This window comes from Ochotona curzoniae, unplaced genomic scaffold, assembly GCF_017591425.1.
Source record: "Ochotona curzoniae isolate NIBS_2020 unplaced genomic scaffold, NIBS_Ocur_1.0 contig_2404, whole genome shotgun sequence".
In the NCBI taxonomy this organism is placed as follows: Eukaryota; Metazoa; Chordata; class Mammalia; order Lagomorpha; family Ochotonidae; genus Ochotona; species Ochotona curzoniae.
This window is the reverse complement of record NW_024465451.1, coordinates 3,340,943-3,368,486: the sequence shown is the minus strand read 5'-3', so window position 1 is coordinate 3,368,486 and position 27,544 is coordinate 3,340,943. Positions and strand designations below refer to the sequence as shown.

Sequence of the window (27,544 nt, the reverse complement as noted above, 5' to 3'; positions counted from 1 at the left end):
TCGGCTTCTACCTCCGGGAGGGCGGCTGAGGCGGCGGCCGCGGCGCCGGCTGGGGGCGGGGGCCGCTGAGGCGGGAGCTGTGGCGGCGCTGGGCGCCCCGGGCTCCTCGACCTCTGCGGGCCATGGGCTCCGAGAAGGACTCTGAGTCGCCGCACTCCACATCCCTACACGCGGCCGCGCCCGACCCCAAGTGCCGCAGCGGCGGCGGCCGGCGCCGGCGCCTCACCTTCCACAGCGTCTTCTCGGCGTCGGCCCGCGGTCGCCGCGCCCGGGCCAAGCCTCAGGCCGAGCCGCCGCCCCCGGCCGCTCCGCCGCTGCCGCCGCCGCCGCCGCCCGCCCCAGCCCCGACAGCCGTCCAGGCCCCGCCGCCCGAGGCGCTGCCCGCCGAACCGACGACAGCCGAGGCCGACGCGGAGGCCGCGGTGGCGGCAGCGGCGGGGCCCGGGCTCGACGATGAGGAGGCGGCGGAGGGCGGCGGCCCGGGCGCGGAGGAGGTGGAGTGTCCGCTGTGCCTGGTGCGGCTGCCGCCCGAGCGGGCCCCGCGCCTCCTTAGTTGTCCGCACCGTTCGTGCCGGGACTGCCTCCGCCACTACCTGCGCCTGGAGATCAGCGAGAGCCGGGTGCCCATCAGCTGCCCCGAGTGCAGCGAGCGGCTCAACCCGCACGACATCCGCCTGCTGCTAGCCGACCCGCCGCTCATGCACAAGTACGAGGAGTTCATGCTGCGCCGCTACCTGGCCTCGGACCCCGACTGCCGCTGGTGCCCGGCCCCGGACTGCGGGTGAGCGCGGGGGCGTGGCCGCGGGGGGCGGCGAGCGGCGGTCCTGGGCGCTGGGAGCGAGTGTGTGCCCCCTACACCCCAAGGAGGGAGCAGGTGAGGGATGCCCGGTGAGCGGGTGGGCGGGGACGCCTGCACCTGCGGCGGGGTGGGGAGCGGACCTGGTGGGCTCCCAGCCCGTGGACTGGAGGGAAGGGCCGGGCTGAGCGATCGGTGATGGGAAGGGAACTGTCCATGCAGTCAGGAGCTAGGGAGAGGAGGACCCTGGGGGACGCCGAGTGTTTGGCTAAGGAGGAAAGGCGCAGAGCAGTGTGAGGGGCAGCGCCTCGGAGGGGTGTGTCCGCTTGGCTGGGGGCAGACAGCGCTGCAGAAGGCGCGTTCTCCCCGACAGCCACTGCTGAGAGCTGGGGTGGAGGTGACACAAGAATGGCACTAGAGGACTGGGGCAGCTCCCTGGCAGGGCTGGGGTGGGGGCAGGATTGACAGACCCTTTCTTCCACCAGGGAATCAACGGGGCGGTGGGGGGAAGGATGCCCAGAGGGTGGGGTGGTGGGAGGAAAATGGGTCTCCCAATCCCTTTGATCTTGACCTCTTGATGAGTCTTTAATGCACCGTGTATGCTGAGTTGTAAAGGTCAAGGAATTGAGAGATGCTGTGTCTGTAGTGACTCGCTACCGTCAGATTTCGCTGTGGAAGCTTTTGGCGGGGACTCCCCCTACCCTGAGTTTGTTGTTGTCCGTGCATCCCCGAATGGTGGCCTGCACGCCGGAGGGGCTCATCCAAGTGCTGGGGAGGCAGACTGCCCCTACCTGCTCTGTGACCTTGAACAGATAATTTTGCTCTCGTGTGTCATGCTTTGAGAGACTCCTTGCTCTGGGTAAATATGCTGCTAGTAAAAGGCTGTGTGTGATCCTCACTTCAAAGGAGTTGAGAGGGCTTTGAATCGCAGCCTGTCTGTTGAGACTGTTTTGCCATGCCCACGATGCTGTTTGTATTCTTTCAAAAGGCACTGTTGTAAAAGTGTCTCAGTCAGAAGTTAACCAGTGTATTTTCACTACTTTTCTTTCGTTTCTTTCTTTCTTCTTCTTCTTTTTTCTTCAACTCTGCCAGACTTGTGTTTAATAATGGTGTTATTTAACTTCCGAGAGGGAGTTTCTGAGTTTTTGAAATGTTGTGGTCAAAGGTACTGTGTTTGTAGATGACTTTCACTTTCAGTTAATAAGTTTCGGGAAGGACTTTGTTGGGCTCTGTGAAGGCTTTGCTGACATCTGACTTGGCCCTAAGAGGGTAATAGTCTTCAAGCTTTCAGATCTGCTTTCTGGATGAAATGAACACATACAAGAGAATCCTGCATGATTAATTTTAGACTGGCATATTAATTCCTTTTTGAGGTGTTTTTCTGAATTTTAACTAAGAAATATGGCATCATTGATCATCCTTCTGGAGAAGCTTCCCCTGTTTTATGTCTCTGAAGTCAATCTGTCTTTGCTCACATAAATAAGGACAGAAATTAATTGCCAGTGTGGTGACAATTCTAAATAGTGACTTGGAAGTTATTAACAAACTAACTAGGCCATTTCTTATTTTAGCCAAGTATTAGGTTAGTATCCAGGTTTTTTTTTTTTTTAATGCTAAAAGAATTACAACAATCATATGAAAGTTCTCTTTCCCCTCCCCAAAGGCAAAGTTTGGGAAGAGAAGGAACTGGCATCTAAGTACCTGTGTGCCAGACCTACATATGGTCCTCTCAACACACTTAGATTTTCTTTTTAAGATTTATTTATTTTTTTTACAAAGTCAGATATACGGAGAGGAGGAGAGAGAGAGGAAGATCTTCCGTCCGATGATTCACTCCCCAAGTGACTGCAATGGCTGGTTCTGAGTCAATCTGAAGCTGGGAACCAGAAACCTCTTCCGGGTCTCCCATGCTGGTGCAGGGTCCCAAAGCTTTGGGGCATCCTCGACTGCTTTACCGGGGCACAAGCAGGGAGCTGGATGGGAAGTGGAGCTGCCAGGATTAGAACTGGCGCCCAAATGGGATCCCGGCGCATTCAAGGCGAGGACTTTAGCCACTAGGCCACGGCGCTGGGCCCGTCACACTATTAGATTTGATACAGTTTTACACATAAGCACTGAAATCTAAGAAAATTGAATGACTTCTGCCAAGTTGTATAACTGATAAGTGGTAAAATCAGGCTTGGCCTGAACTCCAAGCAAAACTATTTTTCATTCTGCTCAGCCTCTGTTTATGAAAGCACTGGCTTGGAGCAGAAGATGCTCACTTATCATACCTAATTACCTGGGTTTAAATCCCAGCTCCAGTCCTTACTCCAGCTTCCTACTAATGCTTATTCTGGAAGTTAGCAGGTGGGGATGACTCAAGTACTTGAGTCCTTACCACGTAATGTGAGAGACCTGGATTTAAGTCCTGGACACATGACTTATGCCTGGGCCAGGTTTTAGGGAGTGAACCAGTGGATGGGAATGATCTGTGTGTTTGTCACCCTCCATCCCTCTGCTTTCCGGATGAAACAACCTAAAAAAAAAAAAAAAAAACAGCAGAACTCTGTCTTGTCAGCATTACTGGAGTGCTGCTGGAGGTGTTCCTTAATGGTGCCCTGTGGACAGCACTGACAGCTAAGGATGCTAGAATTTGGTTTTTATTTGTTTGCTACCCGTTAACAGTCTCCTACCTACTTTATTTTTTTGTTTGAAATAGACATTTTTCTCCTGATTTGAGAGACTTGGTTACTGTGAGCAAGGTGTTTTGAAATCTCAGTTGAAATTAGTTAGATAAGCAAGAGAGTAACTTCAAAATTCTGTCACTTTCCAAACTGTTGTCTGAATTTCCTGCATGCACAGTGTGTCTGCTTCTTTGTTGTGTGAGTGTGTGTGTGATTTTTTTTTAGCGTCAGGATAAAAGCTTTTGTGTTCCTACTGAGTACTACTTTTGTTCTTTTTTATTATTTTTTAAAATTTTATCTAACTGTTCATTTATCCTGGACCTAGGCAAATAAATAAATAAATAAACAAATAAATACCTAGGCAAATAAATAAATAAATAAAATCTTGGTTGAGCCCTATAAGAGAAGGACAAGCCCCAGTTAGCTTCTCTTCTCTTTAATGTCCACAGATGAGACCCTCCCTCCATGTGTGTTTATATGTTTAGCAAAGTAAGGGGAGTGTATAAGTGATCTTCCCAAATTCTGACTGTTAAATGTTTACAAATAAAGGGCTCAGTTCACATTACTTAATAAATTAAGTACACTATTACTAAGATTAATCTTTACATGTACTTTCAAATGAGATAACATTAGAACAGAATACAAATAGTTGGTATCTTATGTAGCCTTCAGACTATAATATTACTCATAATTTTAGTTTCCTACAGGTAGGTGGTAACTAATGCATTTTGTGAAGGAGAAACTTGAGAGGTTTTGTATGTGGGTCTAATGTCTCATCGGTAATAAATGATGCAACTGACCCTGTGTTTCTGCTGAGAGCTTCTTTTCAGAGACCCACAGGTCATGTAATGTATGATTATGACACAACACATGTATCCTGTTTTCTTCTCAAGTGCCCTGTTCCCGATCTCTAAATCCTTCCAGCGGTTCCAGGAGACTGAGGAGTAGGTGAAGTAGGCAACAAAGGTTCTTGACATTCACGGCAAATTTGTGGAGATGGATAAGCAATAAGGCTGACTTGGCCTACATTCTTTGGGACGTCCACTCCCCTGGCTCTGGCGCTGTCCCTGTGCTCAGCAGAGGCTCCTCTCACTCCCAGTCTGACCCCAGTGTCAGCTGTTGGTCTTCCCAGACAGTTGGACTAGATCATGCCATATGTAGGATGCTTTTGTTCACTCTCAGCACATTTATGACAAGAGCAAACTCCCTGAACCAGAAAATTTTACAGTGAAGAGATTTTTCCATTTTGTGGCCTTGGGCCTCTTTTCCTACCTCACTTCCATGACTCTACGCTGCATTTCCCCACCTTCCTGCTCTTTGTATCGGCCTCTGGCCCAGTACATCTGTTTCCCTTAAATTTTTAGTTATTTGAAAGGCAGAGGAACTAAGGGAAGATCCTCACTCATTCATTTCCCCCAAATGCAACAGCCGTGTGGTAACCTAAGCCCTGCCTCAACCCTTATGCCAAACACCTACCTGCAGTATATTTTTTTTTTCTCCTAAGATTGATTGATTGATTGGAAAGGCAGAGTTAGAGAGAGAGAGAAGGAGAGACAGATATCTTCCACCCACTGGTTCACTCCCCAGATGGCCAAAACAACTGATGCTGGGCTAGGCTGAAGACAGGAGCTTCTTCTGGATCTCCCACGTGGGTGCTGGGACCAAGGACTTAGGCCATCCTCCACTGCTTTCCCAGGCACATGAGCAAAGAATTGGATCAGAAGTGAAGCAGCACTCTGGAATGTTGGCACTGCACACTGTGGCTTAACAATCTGTCCATAGCACTGACTTCAAAAGTGTATATTTTAAAGGGGAACATTTGTATCACTCTTCTGCTTATGAGTGTTTAGTAAGTTAGAGTAGGCCTTTAGCCTTGTGGGTAAGGTACCTGCATGCTTCACCCAAGTTCTTCAGGTTTGATTCCTGGCTCTGGGAGGCCCTGGGAGGCAGTGGTGACGGCTCCAGTAACTGGGTTCCTGCCACCCTCATGGAAGACCTGGATTGTGGCAGGGCCTGCTGTGGGCATCTAGGGGTGAACTGGTAAATGGAAGCACCCTCCCTCTCTCTTTCCTCCCGCTTCCTCTCCTCCCGGTCTCCTCCTCTTTCTCAAATGAATAAAAATATAGTGGCTAGGATACCACTTAGGTTGTCCACATCACACATTGGAGTGTCTGAGTCTTGGGTCTACTTCTGATCCCACAATACTAATTCCTACTAATGCACACCCTGGGAGGTAGCTCATGGCTGCTCAAGTAATTGGGATTCCTGCCACCCATGTAGGAGACCCAGATTGAATTCTGGGCTCCTGGCTTCAACCTGGCCCTGGTCTGATCTGTTGTAGGCATGTTGGGAGTGTACCAGTGGATGAAAATGTCTGTCTTTGCCTTTCGAATAAATTTTTAAAAAATTAAAAAGGTTTCAAGAAATGAAATGTTCATTGACTACTAGCTCTAGAATATGACTTTTCATTATGTTCCTTAAAATTTTAATCTGTTTTATCGTTTAAATTCCCTTATAGTTTACAGCCATCTTTTGGTTTTCTAATTATTTAATCTGCATCTGACAAGTTTCTCTGAACTTTTTGCGGTCTTTAAACATGCTAATATACACTGTAAATCTTGCTGATGCTATTGTGCAGGACATTTTGTTTTGTCTTCTGTGGTATCTTAAATTATCTTTCTCTAGGTATTTGCCATTTTCTGAACCCTTCAACAGTTTTTACTGTGGCTTGCTTTGGTTAGTGTAATTTTTTTTTAAGATTTATTTTTATTATTTTTTTATTGGAAAGGCAGATATACACAGAGGAGAGACAGAGAGGAAGATCTTCCGTCTGATGATTCATTCCCCAAGTGAGCGCAACGGCCGATCCGAAGCCAGGAGCCTCTTCTGGGTCTCCCACGCGGGTGCAGGGTCCCAAAGCCTTGGGCCGTCCTTGACCGCTTTCCCAGGACACAGGCAGGGAGCTGGATGGGAAGTGGGGCTGCCAGGATTAGAACCGGCGCCCATATGGGATCCCGGGCGTGCAAGGCGAGGACCTTAACCACTTGCACCACTGCGCCAGGCCCATAATTTTTTTTTTTTAAGATTGATTTATTTCTTAGAAGAGAGAGAGAAAGATCTTCCATCCACTGGTTTACTACCTAGAAGGCCATAATAGCCAGCACTGGGACTGGGCCAAGCTGAAGCCAGGGTCTTCTAAGCCCCCATGTGGCTTGCAGGAGCTCAGGAATTCTGGCCTGAGCTTGCCGAGGCCATTATCAGAGAGCTGAATTGGAAGTAGATTAGCACAGCCCAGGAATGCTGGCATTGTAGGTGGGAGCTTTAACAACCACTTCTCAACACCAGGCCTTAGAGTCCTTATTGAACAATGGATTTTGTGTTTTGAGTAGATTAGGAGTTCTAGACAGGCATGTCTATATCTCAACTATTTCTACAACTCCAGGTGCAAAGTTTTTCAGATCTCAGTAGAATGGGGAAATAGGTAGATTTTGATGAGAGAACAGCATAGTTCTTGCAGGAGGAAAAGAGATTAATTTGGACAAGACTAGTGGTTGTCCAGCAAATACTTTTGAGAGTGACACTGGTGAATCCTGGGCAAGTACTAGATATTACAGAAAAGACTTAGAAATATCTTAACAGAGGTTGATTTAGAGGAGGAGACACATGATTGACAGGAAATTGTGAGTGTCCTGTGATAAGTACTAAAGAAATACATGTACTCTTAAATAAATGAACTAGGTTTTGCATGCATTTATCAAGAAAATGTCACAAAGGAGGTCAGCTTTGATATGAGCCTTCAGGACGATGAGTAGGGGCAGGTATTTGGCACAGTTAAGCTGCTGCTTGGGACATCTGCATTCCATTTCAGAGTATCTTGTTAAAGTCTCAGTTCCTTCATGTCTATCCAGATTCCTGCCAAATGTACACCCTCTGGAGGCAAAGGTGATGCCTGAGGTAGTTGCATTCCTGTCACCTATGTGGGAGACTTGGACTCAGTTCCCAGCTCCTGGCTTTGGCCTGGTACATTCCTGGTTCTTAAGGCATCTGGGGAGTGAACCAGGGGATGGAAGATCTCGCTGTGTCTTTCAAATAAAATTAAATGGAAAAAAAAAAGATTAGGAATAGGAATTTATACCTGGAAGAGGAAAAAGAAGAAAAAAAAATTTAATTTGAGTGTTAGGAGCAAATACATGGAAATTGTCTGGGTTTTGGCCTAGTTGGCTTCTGGGGGCATACTGTAGGGAGCACAGTCTGGAAAAGTGACTCAAGGTCAGTTGGGAAAGGTAGACTGGGCTCACATTGACAGGGCTGTTGACCTGTCAAAGCCATGCACAAGTTTAGGGTTGAAGGATTTTTTTTTTTTTTATTGGAAAACCAGATATACACAGAGGAGGAGAGACAGATAGGAAACTCCTCTGTCTGCTGGTTCACTCCCCAAGCAGCCACTACTACCAGAGCTGAGCTGATCCGAAGGCAGGAGCCTGGAGCCTCTTCCAGGTCTCCCACATGGGTGCAGGGTCCCAAGGCTTAGGGCTGTCCTTGACTGCTTTCCCAGGCCACAAGCCAGAAGCTAGATGGGAAGCAGGGCTGCCGGGATTAGAACCAGCACCCATATGGGATCCCAGCATGTACAAGGCAAGGACTTTAGCCACCAGGCTATCCTGCCAGGCCCAGATATTTTTTTTTTCTCTTTTTTTGAAAGTTTTTAATCACAAGAGCAATATCATGATAGATGACCTCTGGATATGAAATTTGAATTTGAGTATGGAATAGGAATATCAGGTTGGAAGTTTGGAAGTCGTCCGGCTTAGAAAGGGGCCTTAAGTAGAGCAAAAAGAAAGGAAACAGGAAGGTACAGCTCTTTGTGACTATTTGTCCCATGTCTGCCATCCTACCTTCACACAGGATCCCTATGTAAATCATTGGACCAATCAAGCTATATGCTTTAGGAATAGGAAGTACAGATATACTATAGGGACACATTCTATCCACTGGTTCACTTCTCAAATGTTTACAATGGTCAGGACTGGGTCAGGTGGAAAACAGGAGCCAGGAGCTTCTTCCACATCTCTCACATGGGTGCAGGGGCCCAAGGGCTTGGGCCGTTTTCTGCTACTTTCCCAGGTGTATTAGCAGGGAGCTGGATCAGAATGGAGCACCCATATGGGCACTGGAGTTGCAGACGGCAGCTTAGGATGCTGTACCACAATGCCAGTCCCTTGAATTGTGTTTGTTTGTTTGTGTTTTTTTTAAATGATTATTTATTTGAAAGGCAGAGTTACAGAGAGAGAGAGGGAGAGACAGAGAGAGAGGTGAATACTGAATCTGCTGATTCACTACCCGAATGCCTGAAACTTCTCAAGAAGTTTTGGTCGAAAGTCAGTAGTTTATTCTGGGTCTACCATGAGAGTGCAGGGAGCTGGATTGGGAGTGGGCAGAGGGGCTCAAGCTGGCACCCATCTGAGATGCTGCCACCACAGGAGGCGACTTTACCCACTATGCCACATTGCTAGGTTCTGAACTGATTCTTAAATGGATATTTCACCAGGACAAGAAGTAAGAAAAAGACATTTCTAGGTGTAAGGAACAGGGTTTTCATGAGCCCAGAAGTTAAATGTAAGCATGCTATGTTTTCATATCCTATCTTTCAGGACAAGGTTGAAAATGTGTTAGCTACACTTGAAGATGATGAGCACTTGTATCTCCATTTAGAAAAGAGAAGCTAAGGCTTGAGATTGTTAACTAGCTCACTGTCATGCAGTATGAGTCAGAGGCAAGAGCTCAGACCAGGCGCCCAAAAACAGGAATACGCAGTCTCGTGCCCTGAGTAATTCTGTGTCATCGTGGTACTTTGCTATGACGATTCTATCAAGTGCTTTTCTTTAGAGGAGAGAGAGAGAATCTGTTAATGATTTATTCCCACTATGTGAGAATAGGAATGATCATGAAGTGTTTAAAGCTGCACTGCTGGTCTGTTTCATGCGTGTTTTTCTCTGAGGTCATCCAATACCTTTCCCATTACACAAAATAGCAAGTAAGTTACTTCTTTAGAGACAGATCTCCAGTAGTTATTTTGCAGCTAGGTGGGGTAAATTTGCTCTCAACTCCTACAGGATCTGAATCACTTGCATTCACACATTAACCTATTCTCACATTGTTCTCTCAGTTTTAATACAACTTGTATTATATAACATACAGGATACATTGTCATTTACATTCTTAATATTCTCCAGTTTTCAGAATCAGTAATAAACCTGAGAGCTTGAATTGCTACTATAAATATCTAGTATACATGCAAATAAACAAACTGTAGAATAAACCCAAGAAAATGTTATTAGCTACTTATGTAATTTGTTAGAAGTCTTGGGATATGGGAGAGTGTGAAATAGGAAACAGTAAAGCAACAATCACAACATTTAAGCCTGTACTCGTTGGTCTCTTTAAAAATTGCGTTCTGAACTTTCACATTTTCATTTGTCTCTCTGAATTACTTTTTTAAAAGGCTTATCTGAAAGGCAGAGTTACAGAAAGAAAAATGGAGAGAGACAGAGAGATAGAAAATCTTCAGTCCTCTGATTCACTCTCTAAATGGTCTTAACAGTCAGAGCTGGACCAGTGCAAAGCCATGAGCCTGGAGCTTCTTCTGGGTCTCCCATGTGGGTGCAGGGACCCAAGGCTTTAGACCATCCTCCACTGCTTTCCCAGGCCACAGGCAGGGAGGTGGAAGGGAAATGGAGCAGCTGGGATATGAACTGGCACCACCCATATGGAATCCAGCACATACAAGGTGAGGACTTTAGCCACCAGGCTAGCCACTGGGCCCTAATTTAAAAATATATATATATATAATTTATATATTATTTTTATATACAAATAAATCTTTAAAATAAAATTTATTTGAAAAGCGGAGTGACAGAGGGAGTTACCTTCTGTGTGCTGGTTCACTGTCCAAATGTCTACAACAGCCAGAACCAGGTTGAGTCAAAGTCGGGGAGCCAGGAACTCCATCTGGGTCTCCTACATGGGTAGCAGAACCATTGTTTGCTACTTTTCTTAACACATTTATAGGAAGCTGGGTTGGAAACTCAGAGTTACTGGAACTTGGAGGATAGAGCAATCCCAAGCTGTGACTTAACTCACCACCACAACATCCACCCTTAATGAGATATATCCTCTCACACACAAAAAAAATCTAATCTCTTTAAGTACAACAAACTATCGAAAGCAATAGTTTTCTTTTTTTTTAAGATTTATTTTATTTTTTTAATTGGAAAGGTGGATATACAGAAAGGAGAGACAGAGAGGAAGATCTTCCGTCCAATGATTCACTCCCCAAGTGAGCGCAACGGCTGATACTATGCTGATCCGAAGCCAGGAGCCTCTTCCAGGTCTCCCACGCGGGTGCAGGGTCCCAAAGCTTTGGGCCGTCTTCGACTGCTTTCCTAGGCCACAAGCAGGCAGCTGGATGGGAAGCGAGGCTGCCGGAATTAGAACCGGTGCCCATATGGGATCCCGGGTGTGCAAGGCAAGGACCTTAACCACTGTACCATCACACCGGACCCTCTTTTTTTTTTTAAGATTTATTTATTTTTATTGGAAAGTCAGATATACAGAGAGCAGGAGAGACAGAGAGAGGAAGATCTGTCCGATGATTCACTCCCCAAGTGACCGCAACGGCCAGTCTGCGCCGATCCAAAGCCAGGAGCTAGGAACCTCCTCCAGGTCTCCCAAGTGGGTGCAGGGTCCCAAGGCTTTGGGCCGTCCTTGACTGCTCTCCTTGGCCACATGCAGAGAGCTGGATGGGAAGTGGATCAGAACCAGCGCCCATATGGGATTCCAGCATGTTCAAGGCAAGGACTTTGGCCGCTAGGCCACCGCACCAGGCCTGAAAGCAATAGTTTTTCTGTCTTACTATGTATGAAACTTGACATAGCAAACTGCTCCTAAAACAGCTCAAACTATAATTTAATAAAAGCTAGAAATTGAAGCTAAATGTAATATCTCCCCAAAATTTTTTCAGCAAGTAAATATTTGTGTTTTGAGCCTGTCAAGGAGTGTTCTTTTTTACACAAGATAATTTTACAGTGGTGAGACATGTGCAGGTATGTGTTTTTTGTGCATATTGTAGTGGTGGGGTGGAAGGTGACAGTAGTGTTAATCCTGATGATGAATGGCTTGGTTAGATCACTCTTTACTTACTGTCATCTCTTCCTGTTTCTTTATCCAGTTATGCTGTTATTGCTTATGGCTGTGCCAGCTGCCCAAAGCTCACCTGTGAGAGGGAAGGCTGCCAGACTGAGTTCTGTTACCACTGCAAGCAGATATGGCATCCAAATCAGACATGCGATATGGCCCGTCAGCAAAGGGCACAGAATTTGCGAGTTCGGACCAAACACACTTCAGGTCTCAGTTACGGGCAAGAATCTGGACCAGGTATAAATTAGTGTTACCTCATTTTCTTTGTTTGAGATTTCACGTGAACACAAATCTGAAAAAAATCATCTTACTATATACAACCTAAATATTCTCTGAAATCACAGCAGAAAATAGCACTTGGTACTGCTTCAGTGTTTGCTATGTAGCTTCCTTCTCTGACCATGATAGGTTATTTACTTCATATGAAATTGGAACACAGCAGAATCAAATTCTCTAGTTTCTATGTTTGTATCATATGAGAGTACTTTAAAAAAAGTTAGTGGAAAAATAAAATTACATTTTGTAGTAAAAACATTTGAAATCCATATATACTGTTTGTACAGTCAAGTTTACTATGAACTTAAAAAGGCTTATTTATTTATTTATCAGTTTGTTTTATTTTTTTGGAAAGTCAGATTTACAGAGAAGGAGAGACAGATCTTCCATCTGCTGGTTCTCCCCAAGTGGCCACAATAGCCTGAACTGAGCTGATATGAAGCCTGGAGCTTCTTCCAGGTCTCCCACATGGGTGCAGGCTCCCAAGGCTTTGGGCCACCCTTCACTGCTTTCCCAGGCCACAATCAGGGAGCTGAAGGGATGTGAAGCAGCTGGGATATGAAGCGGCCTCCATATGGGATCTAGGCACATGCAAGGCAAGGACTTTAGCCACTGGGCTACTGCACCAAGCCCAGCTATTTATTTGAATGGTAAAAACCTCTCTCTCTCTCTCTCTCTCTCTCTCTCTCTTTCTCTCTCACACACACACACCCCTCTTTCATCTGCTGGTTCACTCTACCTTCAACTGCCATGCTGGGACCAGTGCTGTAGCACAATTAGATTGCAGTTTGCAGTCCTGGTATCCCATATGGGCACCCTACTTTCAATCCAGCTCCCTACTAATGTTGCTGTGAAAGACCTAGAAGAAGCTCCTGGCTCCTGGCTTTGGCCTGGCCCAGTAGCAGTGGTTGTGGCCATTTGGGAAGTGAACCAGCAGATGGAAAATCTCTCTCTGTCTTTTCCACTCTGTTTTCAAATAAATAAATTTTTGAGGGGAAAAAAAAAAAAAAAACATGCACAGGGCTGGGCCAGGCTGAAACCAGGAGCTGGAAACCCAAGTACTTAGACCACCTTCTGCTGCCTTCCAAGCACCTGTGTTGCCTACTTTTATGCTTCAAGTGCTTCACTACTTTGGGAGGTAGATACAGATTAAGAAAGAAATATTAATATGAATCGATGATTAACTTTAAAAGAAGAAATGTCACAAATGTATGACATTCTGTTCCAACCTTGACATGTAAGAGTAAATCTATTTTTAAATGTTAGTGGATTTATTGCTTTTTGTAAATGTATTTTATTTCACTGATGTCATTTGGGAGAGGCTAGTAGGAAAGATTTTGCCATTTACTTTTTCCTGGCACAGGATGACCTCCTAAGTTATCATTTTAATAGGACAGTTCCTAACTTCTGCGAAAATTAGCAGGTGTACACTACATAGCATACCCAGTTGTTTTTACGTTTCAATTTGAAAGGATCATTGGAGGAGCCTGTGAATTGTGTTAACAGCAAGTCGTATGAGATTTGTTGACTCGGATACGTTAGTTTCCTGGACTGCTGCTTTTCTAACCTGGAAGCCAAGTCTAGGCTACAGATTATTCGTCCTGTGGAACTGTGATGTTAAGTATGTCAGACTCTTAGCTGGCAGAAAATCTGTTTTTCTTGGAACTGCGTTTCTCTCCAGGGAAGTTTCCTTCCTCAGAATATGTCTCAAGTGCTGTGTAAGATGCAACTCACCATGATAGGCAGCTCAGTATGAGACAGAATCTGTTTTATGGAAATTCCTGAGGTCTAGACATAGCAAACTTTCCAGTAAAGGGGGTTGCACAATTTGGAGTCCTGAGTTAAAGAGTTCTGTCTACTCATTTCTTATGTGTTCTCCTAGAAATAATTGGGCCAAACTGGGTTTAACCAGGGTATTTTTCTACTTCTTCCTTCCCCTCATTAGCAGATGACATCAAGCCATGCCCACGATGTAGTGCTTACATTATCAAGATGAATGATGGGAGCTGTAATCATATGACCTGTGCAGTATGTGGCTGTGAATTCTGTTGGCTCTGTATGAAAGAAATCTCCGACTTGCATTACCTCAGGTGAGATGGACAGCGTGTCCGTTGCTTTTATCATCTTGTTATACTGACTTAAGGGAAAGGATGCAGTTGTCCTCTTACTGCAGAAGGAGGAAGCTGCAAGTTCCTGTGCAGAACCTCTCTGGTCATGTTGTTCTCCAGCCCAGCAACTGCCAGGGACTATCCGCAGTAACATCTAGATCGTATCTTACCGGTCACTAGCGTGACTTTTAAAGCTTTTCAGGCTTTTTCTGTTTTGTTTTCATATATCTGTATCTCTATTTCAAATCACATGGGATTGCTGTTCCTTGTGTTTCATTTCGCTATCTTTCCATCATTTTTTTAATATGTTTTTTAAAGATTTATTAGTTTTTATTACAAAGTCAGATATACAGAGAGGAGGAGAGAGAGAGGAGGAGAGAGAGAGGAGGAGAGAGAGAGGAAGATCTTCCGTCCAATGATTCACTCCCCAAGTGAGCGCAATGGCTGATGCTATGCCGATCCAAAGCCAGGATCCAGGAATTTCTTCCGGGCATCCCACACGGGTGCAGGGTCCCAAGGCTATGGGCCATCCTCGACTGCTTCCCCAGGCCACAAGCAGGGAGCTAGATGGGAAATGGAGCTGCCAGGATCAGAACCGGCACCCATATGGGATCCCGGTGCGCTCAAGGCGAGGTCTTTAGCTGCTAGGCCACGCCGCCGGGCCCTTTCCTCATTCTTATTTGTGGTTCCTCATGGCATGAAATGCCTTTCTTCTCTGCAGCCTTCCACTATCCCTTCACCTCAGCCTTGTCATTTTCCCACTTAAATGCTGTGCTAGCTTTCCTAACTTTTCTTTCCTCTTTTCCTCTTCATTAGTGTTTATTTATCTTTCATTATAGATATCACTGCTTGTATATTTTCATGTATGTATCTAATCTTATTGCACTGTAAGACCTATTAGAGTTATGACCTGTTCACAAGGTTTATGTGTCGTGAGTTTCTAAAGGATTCACTGCATGAATATTAAAATATTGTCCTGGAATAGTTAACACTTCCAAAGAAGCTTAGATGTGTAGAAGAAATAACTTCATTTTTAGTTAAACATTTGAATACTTAACTATTCATAAAGAGATGAACAGATATGATCACTACTTTCAAAACTGCTCATTCCACCAAGTAGAAAAGATATACAAAAGGGATTGAGCAAAAAGGGTTGGGCACAGAAAGCCTGAGTAGAAGCAGCCAAATTCGGAGTTTCAAATTGCCTTAGAGGATGTGACGATATTTTTTATATCCTTTCCCAAAAGCATGGTAGTTTTAGGGCGTGGGTAAGGCATAATGCCAAAAAAAACTGCAAGAATCAAAAATGTTCATTAGTTACATGGCATGATGTGTTTGAATGAGATGTGAAGTACATATGCTATGCAAGATCCCAAGTGATATCACTTAAAGAAGCTGGTTCTGGGCAGAAATTTGGCCCAGCACTAAGGATACCCACATCATGTACCTGAGACCTGGGTGAATCCCAGCTCCAGTTCCTGAATCCAGACCTGGATTGTTTCCAGTTCCTGGTTCACACTTTAAGCCAGACCTGATCTCAGTGGTTGGTGGGTTTTGGAAAATGAGCCAGTGCATGAACGCTCTCTGTTTCTGTCTCTGTCTCTCTCTCTCTCCTCCCCTACTCCTTTGTTTTCTGCTTTTCAAATAATAATGATGATGGCAATAATTTTTTTAAATAGAAAGATGGTTGTTATTGGTGAGTTAGAGAAGATAAAGTTCAGCACAAAAAGAATAAGTAGGCTTTTAAATCTTGAGGCCTGCCTTTCCAAAAGTCAAGAGCCCAGGGCTTTGATGGTCCAGGGTGTCCTTTGCTCTCCCTTGTCTACATTTCCTCTAACTGACTCATACCTAACGAAAAGAAGGCTATTGCTTTTATCACATCCTCTGAGTACAATGGTTGTATTTTAAATGTTGACATTAACTTGAGCCTGTTTTCTCTGTAGCCCCTCTGGCTGTACATTCTGGGGCAAGAAGCCATGGAGTCGGAAGAAGAAAATTCTTTGGCAGCTGGGCACATTGATAGGTGCTCCAGTGGGGATTTCTCTCATTGCTGGCATTGCCATTCCTGCCATGGTCATTGGCATTCCTGTTTATGTTGGAAGGAAGGTAAGACTTGCTGGGCTCTGTGCCTGTTCTGACATCAGGTTTCTTGGTAAAGGTCTGAAGAAAATGGGACGGAACTTATATTTCAGAGTTGCCTGAAAAAATCAGCTGGTTCTTAGATAAAAATAACCTTAATTTCTTATGGGTTTTCATGAATCCCTGTGACAGCTGAAAGTTCTTATTAACATCCTGGGCCTGACTTGTCTCAGTGACTCAAACACCAAGTCCTTCCTTCATTTCCCTGAGTTAACTTTGTCTCTACTTGATTTTTTTGTGTGTGTTCATTTATATTTTCTAGATCTGAATTAGGTTTGGGAAAGATGTTTTCAGGAATGAGAGAAATGTTTTATATTCATTATTTATAAATGAATATTCACTTGTCATTTTCTTCCCCTGGCAAAAAGCCTGGTGCCCTAACCTAGATTTTCTTTTTTATTCTTAGATTCACAGCAGGTATGAGGGAAGGAAAACCTCCAAACACAAGAGGAATCTGGCTATCACTGGAGGGGTGACGTTGTCAGTGATTGCGTCCCCAGTCATTGCTGCCGTCAGTGTCGGTGAGCCAGTGTGGGCCACAGTCACTCTACGCCAGCTTTCACCTGTAGACACCTACTGTTTATGCCAAACCCAGGCTAGCGAATACTATTGAGTGGCATTATTGTATTTTTCTTTTTCTGCCAGACTAAGTTATCAGAGTGGGATCTTTCATTATAAAGTTACTCTGGCATGTGGAAAAAAAGTCAAAGTAACCAAAGCCCTAATTTTTCAACTTTGATCCTCTTCCTGCTCCCTTTGTTATGGAACCCAAAAGGCTACCGGTGTTTTTAACTCCTTTTAATATTCTGAGAGGTGTGAAATTTTGTTTTAGGAAAATAATAATATAGCTAAGGTTTCATAAGATTCTCCATGTGCCAGAAGCAACTAGGAGTCTTACATGTGTTAATTCATTCCAATCCTCACAAAAACAGCAGCACAGTTACAGCAGAAGCATGCAGCAATTTAATCAAGGTCACTTAGCAGATTATGAACCAAAGCATTCAAGCTTACCTAGCTGTCTTTGAACAGCTAAGCCTTTCTACCTCACACAGCAGAAAGATTTTGGAAATAGTAGTTGGGGTGAAGTAGAGGATTCTAAAACCTTAACACTAATTTAATGTTTGATTCTTGATTGGTTTTTGGGCTAGCACTTTAGCAGGGAGTAGAAGAGGGGAAATGAAAGTCACATGTGTTTAACTGGGCATTCTACATCCCATCTCATTTGATCCTACTTCCCTGGGAAGATAGGTATAAGGTTGTTGTATAGCTAGTAAATCAAAGCCAAGATCTGAATCCACACCTTTCTCATTGCCAGTCTGGTCCTCCTTCTGTTAAATAAGGCAGCCATCTTCTTTTTTTGACCCTTTTAAGAGTGGTTTGTCCATGCCCATGTGGGTGAGAGTTTGGGGCTCTTGCAGCTTAATGGCCTACTAATGTCTTCTCCTTTTCTCCCAGGTATCGGCGTCCCCATTATGCTGGCATATGTGTATGGGGTTGTACCTATTTCTCTCTGTCGTGGAGGTGGCTGTGGAGTTAGTACAGCCAATGGAAAGGGAGTAAAAATTGAGTTTGATGAAGATGATGGTCCAATCACAGGTAAAAGATTTATTTTTTTTAAGATTTATTTATTTCAGAGATTTAGAGATTGAGAGAGAAGGAATATGTTCCATCTACTGGTTCACCCCTTCCCCCAGGGTTGCAGTGACCAACACTGAGCCGTGTCAAAGCCAGAAGCTTCTTCCAGGTCTCCCACGTGTGTGGGTAGCAGCTGCCCATGCATCTGGGCCCTCCTCCACTGCTGTCCCTAGGCTGTTGGCAGGGAGCTGGATTGAAGTGGAGCAGGGGAACACAGACCAGCGCCCATGTGGGACGCCTGTGTTACACATGGCAGCTTTATCTATGACAGCACATCAGCCCCAAAAGACATACTCCTGTTGCCATTTGAATTTGTGGGGCACAAAATTTTAAAATCAATAAAATCCAACACATTTTACAGAGAGATTGTTGTTGGATTACTTTGTGGGGGATAAAGTATTTTTAGCTTTTCATTTCTTTGTTCTGGAATTATTAGGTTAATTCCTCAGGTACTTGCCTCTGTATGGCAGGTACATGCTAGTAGAACTCCAGGTATGCTGGGAGTAGTGGTGAATATAATCAAGTCTTGCGTCTGCTCAGTACTTTATAATTTTCAGAGGACTCTATGTGGTTATTAGCTGACTTTTTTCAACAGCTCTCTGAAGAAGACAGGCAGGGGCTGTTATTAACCCTGTTTACATGGGAACTGCCTTCAGCTTTCCTTTATCAGTTAAAAGCTGCAGACTGAGACTCTAGGGCAGATTTCCTCACTTTCAGTTTAATGTCATTTCTGTTTTAGTACACTAGGAACCAGAGGCATAGAGATCACTAAAAGTTCCTTAAGCTTCCTCACAGCATCAGCATGTGAGCTAAGCATATTTCGAAACCTTCATTTTGATGAAATAGCAGCTGTAGTATAGTGGAAAGAACAGTTGACTTGGAATCAGAGTTGTAATTTGGTGTGACTGAGCAAGTTATTTAGTTTCCAGTTCTAGTTTCTTCATCTGCAATGAGAGCAGTTATTGAGAGGATGAAATACGAGCATAAGCTAAAATGCCAGACAAGTGGTGACTACACATGGTAGCCATGCCTTAAGTGAGTTCCACAGAGCTTTTTTTTATGTGAAAGGCTGCACTCTGAAGTCACTGCCTGTCACACAGTCTTGATGTTGTACCATCTTGGATTGAGCTATTCGGTTCCATCCCCAGTGGCAGATGCTTGGCGAGCCCTCAAGAATCCCAGCATTGGGGAAAGCAGCATTGAAGGCCTGACCAGTGTGCTGAGCACCAGTGGAAGCCCTACAGATGGCCTCAGTGTTGTGCAAGGCCCTTACAGTGAGACAGCCAGCTTTGCAGCCCTCTCCGGGGGCACCCTGAGTGGCGGCATTCTCTCCAGTGGCAAGGGAAAATACAGCAGGTCAGCAAATAATTTCTGTTTTCCATTTAGAGTTATACAGGCATGTACCATTTATCATCTCATTTGGATTTAACTGTCATTGTGTTGGTTGGTTGGTGGTGTACTTGTTGCTCTTAAAATTTATTTATTGGGACTGGCTCCGTGACACAGCAGGTAGAGCCACTTCCTGCAATGCCAGCATCCCATTCGGGCACCATGTTGAGTTCCAGATGCTCTACTTCAGAGCTGCGTCTCTGCTAATGTGCCTGGGGAAGCAATGGAAGATAGCTCAAGTGCTCAGGCTCCTGTACCTATGTGGAAGACCAAGAGGGAGATACTGGCTCCTGGCTTCGGCCTGGCTTAGCACCTGTCATTGTAGCCATTTTGGAAGTAAACCAGCAGATGGAAAATCAATCAATTCTCTGTCTCTCTCTTACTCACTCAAATAAAATCCAAATAAATAATAACTTCAGTATAAATCAATAATAAATTCAAATATAAATCTTTTAACTAAATATTAAACAGTGGATAAATGTTGTTTAGTCATTAAATAAAGATAGAAGCAGAAAGAGAGAGACGCAGAGCTTCCATCTATCTGTTGATTCAGTCCCCAAATGCCTACAATGGTCAGGGTTATGGTAGTGGAAGGCAGCGACCCACTCTTTAGTCATCGCCAGGGCCTCCCAGGGTGCACGTTAGTAGGAAACTGGGCTGAGGACTGGAGCCAGGTCTTGAACACAGGCACTCTGATGTGGGATGCTGGCATCTCAGGTGGCATCCTAACTGCTGTGCCAAACACCCACTCCTGAAGAGTCCTGACTGTAAATCTTCCCCCTGCTACATTAGGCTGTAACCTTCAGGAAAAGAGCAGACATTTTTGTAGAATTTCTAAAACTGGGCCTTGAATTAGCCTTGTTGCTGGCTTTCAGTTGAGCAGCATTTATGCTGTATCATCTTGTTGGCTTACTAATATTGGAATTCCATTTCTGTTTGATAGACAAGAGAAATTCTGCGAATTTGTATTGAGAATATGTGAAACTTTATGACTAAAAAAGTTGTGGCTTGCTTAATGGTCATACTCAGGGAGCATAGCAGATGTTCTGAGAAGTAGTTGACTGCACTAGAGGTGAGCACCCAGAGAGGAGGCAGGTGGAGCACAGCAGGATGGGGAAGGAGCAAGAGTGGCCACCTGCAGGCCGCTGCAGGAGCCGAACCTGGGAAAAGATAGGACTTGATCGACTCCTGCCAACAGGTAGGTTAAAATAAACTTGGCAGAAACTAGAGGAAAACTAATATGAGTTCAGTTTTTTAAAAAATAGGAAAAACTATTTAGAAATCAAAAGAAGGAAAGAAATAGCTGAGTAGATACTGAGCTGCTTATTCCTGAAAGTGTTTAAGGTGAGAACAGATGGCCATTGGTCGTTAAAAGGATTCAAGTAACAGATGGCAGGTGCACTGGATCCCACACCTGAGTGCTTGTCAGTCACCTGGGAACTTCTTTAAAAGAGAGTTTAGGGCCCTACCCCAGAATTAATAATTTAAATTTCCTAGAGTTAAACCGAGGAGATGGCTTTATTTTAAAAAAAAGTTCCCTGGGTGAGTCCAGCATAGCCTTTGTGTGAATGAACCTCTGAAAACTGGCTAGGCAGGTGGCCAGTGAGAAAAACTCTTCCAGGTCTGGCAGAGCTGAAGCTAGATCCCAGGCCGCTGACTGGATGCACTTTCCCATTGTCCTCCGTCATCTTCCTGAGTCCTGGTGTATCATGGGAGAGCATCTGAGGCTGGAGCAGCAGAGGTGCAGGCGAGGGATGGAGGTGGCTTGAGTGTGAGGATGGCAGGATAGAGGTTGACCTGTCTGTGCTTCGTGATTCTGCTGTCTCTTGTTAGGGAATCCCACCCCCACATGCTGGAGTAATCACTGCTGTGCTTTCTTCAGACCAACACCCCTGCAAATAAGCAGACAGACATAATTGGAGACTGACTTGCTGAAACTGCAGCTTAGTCAGTCCAGCTGTTCCAGTTCTGTGAAAGCCTTTCTTTTATAGGAAGTGAATGAGTCAGATGGGTTTGACTGTGAAACCCATTATGAGGAAATACTTAAGTGTGTAACAAAGTGGTGTTGGAGTCAAGCAAGGAAATAGTTATGGGTTCTCAGCTCTGAAACGCCATTGAAAGGGCTTCTCTACAGGGAGGGAGAGGTGGCTCCTGTGTGCCCTTTAATGCCATCACCTGGAAATCATTTGGTTGCTAAATGTCTGAGTTCCTGTTATGTGCAAGCATGTAGTGTAAAGTATGAACACAGTCTCCTTAGAGTAGTGGGAGAGAGGGCTGCACAAATTGATAGGAGTGGGGAGCACACTGCTGATGGTGACCAGCTTGCTGGGAGCATGAGGGGCAGACTGTTTCCTTTGGCGTTAAGGACTAAGTTTTCAGATAGAGAAAGGAAACTCAGAGATGGGGTGGGAATAGCAGGTGCAGTCATAGAGGTGTAAACTGTGAATTTGGAATGATTGTGGTTCGGCCCTGTGATGAGAAATGGACCTGGAGACAGAACCTTGTGGCAGATCAGGAAGAACATACATGCTCCTTGGCAATGAAGAGCTGAGAGCTGAAAGGTTGTTAGACTGAGTGGTCTTTGTCCGCTCTGATGCTGCTCTGGAGGTTGTCTGACTTGGACTTAAGGGGCTACTAGAGAAGTCCCATTGTAGTTATCCAGGAAGACGTTGAGAGCCTGAAGTGAAGTAGTAGCACTAGGAATTGAAAGGAGGGGACAATTCCAGTAGACGATGGAAGAAGATGTGTGGGCACATGTTTGAACTGTTTGGAGAGCAGACAGATCCACACAGTTTGCAAGAGACTAATGAAGAAGGTGTGCACCACGAAGTAGACTGTCAGAATACCCAGGTCTCCTATTAACGTGAACGTCCCCTCTTTACACAGGTTAGAAGTCCAAGCTGATGTCCAAAAGGAAGTTTTCCCCAAAGACACAGCCAGTCTTGGTGCAATTAGTGACAACGCAAGCACTCGTGCTATGGCCGGTTCCATAATCAGTTCCTACAACCCACAGGACAGGTATGTGCACAGTCAGACACCCAGGAGAGGCTGCATTGTTGGATCAGGTGCTAGGTCCTCAGAAGCGCTGTGCTTCCATCGAGTGGGGTACAGCGTGTCCTGGGAACTCACTCAACAAGTCCTTAGCACTAGAGTGTTTGCCATCTCTTGATTCTTCTTGTTAGCACTTGAGTTTTGTTTTTTTTTTTTTTAGCAGTTCCTTTCTTTTTCCTTTCCCAACACCCCCTCTCTCTGTGTCTTTCTCTGTCTCTGGTCTTGGCTGTTGCGGTAGTGTGTAATTACGTGGCATTTAAAGAGCTAGATATTGTTTGTGAGTCTAGGTTTCTGTTCACCCTCTGCTTGAAGCAATGTCCATGGTTGTTTCTGTTTCACTTGGAGGAGCTAGTGAGTAGAGCTGGCATGGAATGACTGTGATATTCCTTACTGTACGGATTCTGACTTTAATCATGGCACAGCAGTCAAAAGCTACAGATTGGCTTATTTTGAGTAAGGTAGTGTGGGGCTCTGGTCCTCAGTTGAATTTTGAAGGCACCTTTCAGATGTTTTAGACTGAGCGCACATGCTGTGTGTGTGAGAGATCAGCACAAAGGGTCAAGTTGCTCTTTATCTCATTTGAACATTAGGCTCCAATTTTATTTTTTCTGAAAGTGAGCTCTAATCTGGTTTACCTGTCTTTTTAAACTTCCTAATCCTGGACCCACAAACTGCTTTCATCAACAGGTACAGCATGACCCATGCATGACTCAGCAAAGTGGATTTTGTTTCCACAGAGAATGCAACAACATGGAAATCCAAGTGGACATTGAAGCCAAGCCAAGCCACTATCAGCTGGTGAGTGGCAGCAGCACGGAGGACTCCCTCCACGTGCAGGCTCAGCTGGCAGAGAATGAAGAAGGTGGGAGTGGTGGCAGTGGTGCTGGCAGTGAAGAGGCTGCTCCCTGCAAACACCAAAGCTGTGAACAGAAAGACTGCCTGGCCAGCAGACCTCGGAACGTCAGCCTGGCCCAGCCCGAGAGCATCCGCAGTGACCTGGAGAGCTCTGACGCGCAGTCCGACGACGTGCCAGACATCACCTCAGATGAGTGTGGCTCCCCCCGCTCCCAGGCCGCAGCCTGCCCCTCGCCCCCCAGCGCCCAAGGTGCACCGAGCCCAAGTGCCCATATGAACCTCTCTGCCCCCGCTGAGGGACAGACTGACTTGACGCCAGAAGGTGCAGAAGCCAGAGTATGAAGTGGAATGACTGCTCCCATTTGAGAAGCACACTTGTTGTAACGGCATCTTTTGGAATCTTTTTTGAAGGGGTGGTGGGGTGGGAATTCACGTATTTTATTTCAAGGATTCTCTGGTCACAGGTTTACCCCAGGGAAATTCTGAGGAATTTGGAATTTCTTAATAGATAAAACAAGAAAACTTTGCCCTTAGCCCTCCTCCCCTTCCCCTTCCTTTTCAGTTTTAATTTATTGGTTAACCCGATGTTGACAATCCATGAGATGTCAGAGTGTACATATGTATGTGTGTATATTGTATGTATGCTAACATATTACCAAATGATACATTTTAATAAAGATTTCTGTCATAATTCAACTTCTGTCACTTTCCTTGGCTTGGATAGTCTACAGAGCCAAGTGTTGGAAACAGAATACTACGTCTTGGACAGTCTCCAGGTCTGAGTTTTTCTAATCTCAGGGAAGAAGGATTGTATTCAAATCCAGTTGCAGTTGAAGTTGTTTATGAACGAATAACTTCCAGTGTGACAGGAAGCAAAGCGAGGTTTATTCTGGACTGTGGAGTCAGACTGACACTGGCTGAGTCAGCAGTTAGGAAAGGAGGCGATGAAACTGAAACCGAACGCCATCTGCCCCCTAGCGGCAGCTGGGCAGTACTGTACCAGGGCTTCACTTCGCCTCTTTGGCCTGTACTTTCTGCTTGTCCTGTTCTTCAGATGATGAGAAGGAAAGGCAGTCCTGGGTAGCTTCTAAGAGATGGCAGTGAATGTTACAGGGTTGTGAGGTGGGAAACCTGATTTTTATTATAGGGAGAGAAGTCAGTTCTGCATTACCAACAAGCAGCAACCTAGGAGTTCTCTGCTCTTGGAGCTACACTGCCCTTGTTCCACATGGCAGTCTCACAGAGAAGGGGGAGACATGCCATCAGAATCTGAACACACTTGATCTGGCCTTAAATTTGTCAAAATTGAGCCAAGTTAGTGCTACTTTAGTGCTGTCTAGAATGACGTTCTGAGAAAGGAAAGCCTGCGTGTGCAATAGCAGGAAAGTGTAAGATTCCCAATCAGGCAGTCACTGACTCCGTGACTGTGAGTCAGCCTGCCACACCCCGATGACCCCAAACCCCGAGACGATATTGTAGGAAGTCACAGTGCTAAACCCACCTGCCACCTTAGACCTGGGCCCAAAAGAAGAGTGGAACACCACCTTCCCTAAGACCAGACGGCTTTCTGCTTCCTTCCACAGGTGCACCTGCTCTTGTCTGCCTGGCCCGTGTCTCACTGCAGTGAAGATGGCGAATCTGGACAACAGGCAACTTGGAAGATTCTCATCTCTTGGGCACTGTAGTCAGACAGCACATTGAGCGAGAAGTGCTGTTAGTGGACTTTGAGCCTCTGGGGGAAAAAAAGTGCCAAGAGGGTGCCCTTGAAGGAAAGAGGCAGATAGACTGGAAACTTCTGAAATGCAGATTATCAACTCAAGACCTGTAGCTTTCGCAACATCTTGTTGAGAGAGCAGTTCACCTCTATAAAAATCAGTCTGTTGGAGGGGCAGAAGTTTACAGCCACATCTGTGTTCCTTATCTTCTGAGCTTTATTTCTTATTGCTGTGGGATAGGCAGCTTAATGGAGATAATAATCTTAATGGTAGGGTTGCAAAGATTTATGAAACAGCACTGAAAATGCATTTGGTAAAGACTCCTATTTTTCCCTTCGTGCTACAGGAATAAAAAGAAATGAGAGGAGATTCAGGGTATCTTCTAAGAAAGGAAGCGCATAACACAAAACCAGAGGCTATTTAAAAAAATTGTTTTATTCTCTTACAATCCTGGTGTCTCACCCCAGTGTTAGCCCTACAAAAGCCCATCAGCACCACCTGCAGGAGACTACCAGTAATGCAGCTAGAACGTGGAGAAAGCTTAGTTCTCTTCATCTTAATTCCTTCAGAAACACCTGCTATATTTCAAGGATGGATGCAGCACCGAGGAAAACACTCCTGACCCTGTGGAGTTTACATACTAGTAGGGAAGACAAGCGATGGATGTAATCTGGACAAGTATGTCAAAGGAAACACAAAGTGAAAAGTGGTAGCTAGTGTACTTTTTAAATTTAGTTTATTTGAAAGATAGATGAAGATATCTTCCATCAACTTGTTCAGTCCCCAAATGCATGCAGCAGTGGGGGCTGGGCCAGGCTGAAGCCAAGAGCCGAGAAGTCAGTCCAGGTTTGTTATGTGGGTGACAAGAGATCCGACTCCTGGAGCAGTCCCCTGTTGCCTCACAGGGTAGGGATTAGCAAGAAGCTGGACTGGAAGTGAAGCCAGGACTCCAACCAGGTGTGCTGGCTGTGATGTGTGGGTACCCGTGCCAGATGCCTGTCCTCCCCTCCACCCCAGCAGTGCTGTTGTAGATGAATCGGGTGGGTTTCTGATGAAGGTGCATTAATTAAAGATCTGAGTAGGGTGAAGGGACAACCAGGTGAGTACCTAGGGGAAAGCCAGATGGGAAGAATTCCATACAAAGGCTGTTTGGTGGACGTCTGGTTTGTTTACCAAGCAAGGTTAAAAGCTGGCCCAAGGCAGCAAGCTTAGGTCAGAGGTGGCTAGGGGATGGATGAGACAAGAACTACAAGGGTTGGTGTGTCCAAGGCCAGGAAGAGAAATATCTTCAAAGCCAGTCACATGCTGTGCCTGCAGCGTTCAACTGGGCTGAGATTGGGAGAAAACAGGTCTGCCCTCCAGTCCTTCCTGGCTAATGGAAAGCAGCTTGTGGATGTGGCACATGGAGACTCGCCATCCTCTTTGTGAATGGAGGAAGTGGGTCAGGGGTTATTGTTGACTTCTGTCACTACTGCTTGTGCAAGGTGCAGTGGCTTTCTCTTCAGCATCCTGACACCCACCAGCTTGCTGTGGCTGTGGCAGTACATTCTGATGTGCAAATTTCAGCTACCTTGGTGGTAGCCTCCTGTGGAATGACAGCCCTTGCATTAGGCCTATCTAGGACCCTCCTGCTGGCTGAACCTACAACCCCCTTGCCCAGACTTTCCAACTCTTGGCAGCTACTAATCTACCATTGTTGAATTTTTTAATACTTAAAATTAGTACAAGAGTTAGTTTTCCTGCAATTCCTGAGCCCTGAATGACAGTTTTTGCTCCTAAATGGTTGCATGCAACAGGCCCTCAAAGATGAGACACTTAGGGCCTGGCATGATAGCATAGCGGCTAAAGTCCTTGCATTGAATGGACTGGGATCCCATATGGGCCCTGATTCCCACCCAGCTCCCTGCTTGTGGCCTGGGAAAGCAGTCAAGGACGGCCCAAAGCCTTGGGACCCTGCACCCACGTGGGAGACCCAGAAGAATCTCCAGGCTCCTAGCTTTGGATTGACTCAGCTCCAGCCATTGCAGCCACTTGGGGAGTGAATCAACGGACAGAAGATCTTCCTCTCTGTCTCCCCTCTCTGTGTATCTGACTTTGCAACAAAAATAAACAAATCTTAAAAAAAAAAAAAAAGATGAGACACTTAGATTAGCTTTGGCTAAGTTGAATTTGAAGACAGTGAGGATCTTGTTGCCATTAGAAAACAGTACCTGGTAGGCAAAAGTTCCTTAGGCCTATGGTCAGCTGAAAAAAATTGAAAAGCCAGAGGAAAGATTAGAAAATCAAATAGTTGCTGTGATAAAATATCATGAAAGAAAAGAATTTAAATAGTGGGCATGATTTAGAGAAGTTAGAGAACAAAAAGCTAAAGAATTTGCCATTTTCAACCAGGAAAATGCCCCTAAAAGAACAGTATGCCTTGTAGACACGAGACTGATACACAGAAAAATTAGAACTTTGCCAAATCAAAAGTTAAGCCAGACGTGGGGCTTGGCACAGCAGTAAAGGTGCCACCGGGGACACAGAGTTCCAGAGTGGAAGTCAAAGTCCTACTTCCAGGTCCAGCTTCCTGCTAACGCTGCAGCCTGGAAGACAGCAGGTGGTGGCTCACACTCTCAGGCCGCTCACGTAGGAACCTGCGGTTGGCTGGGCCCACTTCCTGCTGTGGGTATCGGAAACCTGAATCAAGGGAGGGAAGGAGTGTGTGTGTGTGTGTAT

The 27,544-nt window shown here is 45.4% G+C and overlaps 1 protein-coding gene across 4 annotated transcripts; it reads left to right on the top strand.

Moving 5' to 3' along the window:
• The first annotated feature begins 13 nt into the window (after positions 1–13).
• On the top strand, positions 14–25,000 carry RNF19B (ring finger protein 19B). 4 transcript variants are annotated; one of them, XM_040974143.1, is made up of 10 exons: positions 44–781; positions 11,690–11,895; positions 13,883–14,024; positions 15,986–16,148; positions 16,588–16,702; positions 17,637–17,777; positions 18,965–19,172; positions 22,092–22,223; positions 22,994–23,054; positions 24,695–25,000. In XM_040974143.1, the coding sequence occupies exons 1-10, from the start codon at positions 123–125 to the stop codon at positions 24,794–24,796; spliced, it is 1,929 nt and encodes a 642-aa protein (XP_040830077.1). In that variant the 5' UTR covers positions 44–122; the 3' UTR covers positions 24,797–25,000. The 4 variants fall into 4 exon arrangements, with proteins under 4 accessions (XP_040830076.1, XP_040830078.1, XP_040830075.1 ...); XM_040974142.1 differs by lacking the exon at positions 24,695–25,000 and having other exon boundaries at positions 14–781; positions 22,994–23,802; XM_040974144.1 differs by lacking the exon at positions 24,695–25,000 and having other exon boundaries at positions 14–781; positions 22,944–23,802.
• Positions 25,001–27,544: the final 2,544 nt, after the last annotated feature.

Bases quoted from the DNA above. Each gene is read 5' to 3' on its own strand.
- RNF19B (XM_040974141.1), top strand. From the start codon at position 123: ATGGGCTCCGAGAAGGACTCTGAGTCGCCGCACTCCACATCCCTACAC. The intron at 782-11,689 runs GTGAGCGCGGGG...TTCTTTATCCAG, and splicing joins TGCCCGGCCCCGGACTGCGG to TTATGCTGTTATTGCTTATG. The intron at 16,703-17,636 runs GTGAGCCAGTGT...CTTTTCTCCCAG, and splicing joins CATTGCTGCCGTCAGTGTCG to GTATCGGCGTCCCCATTATG.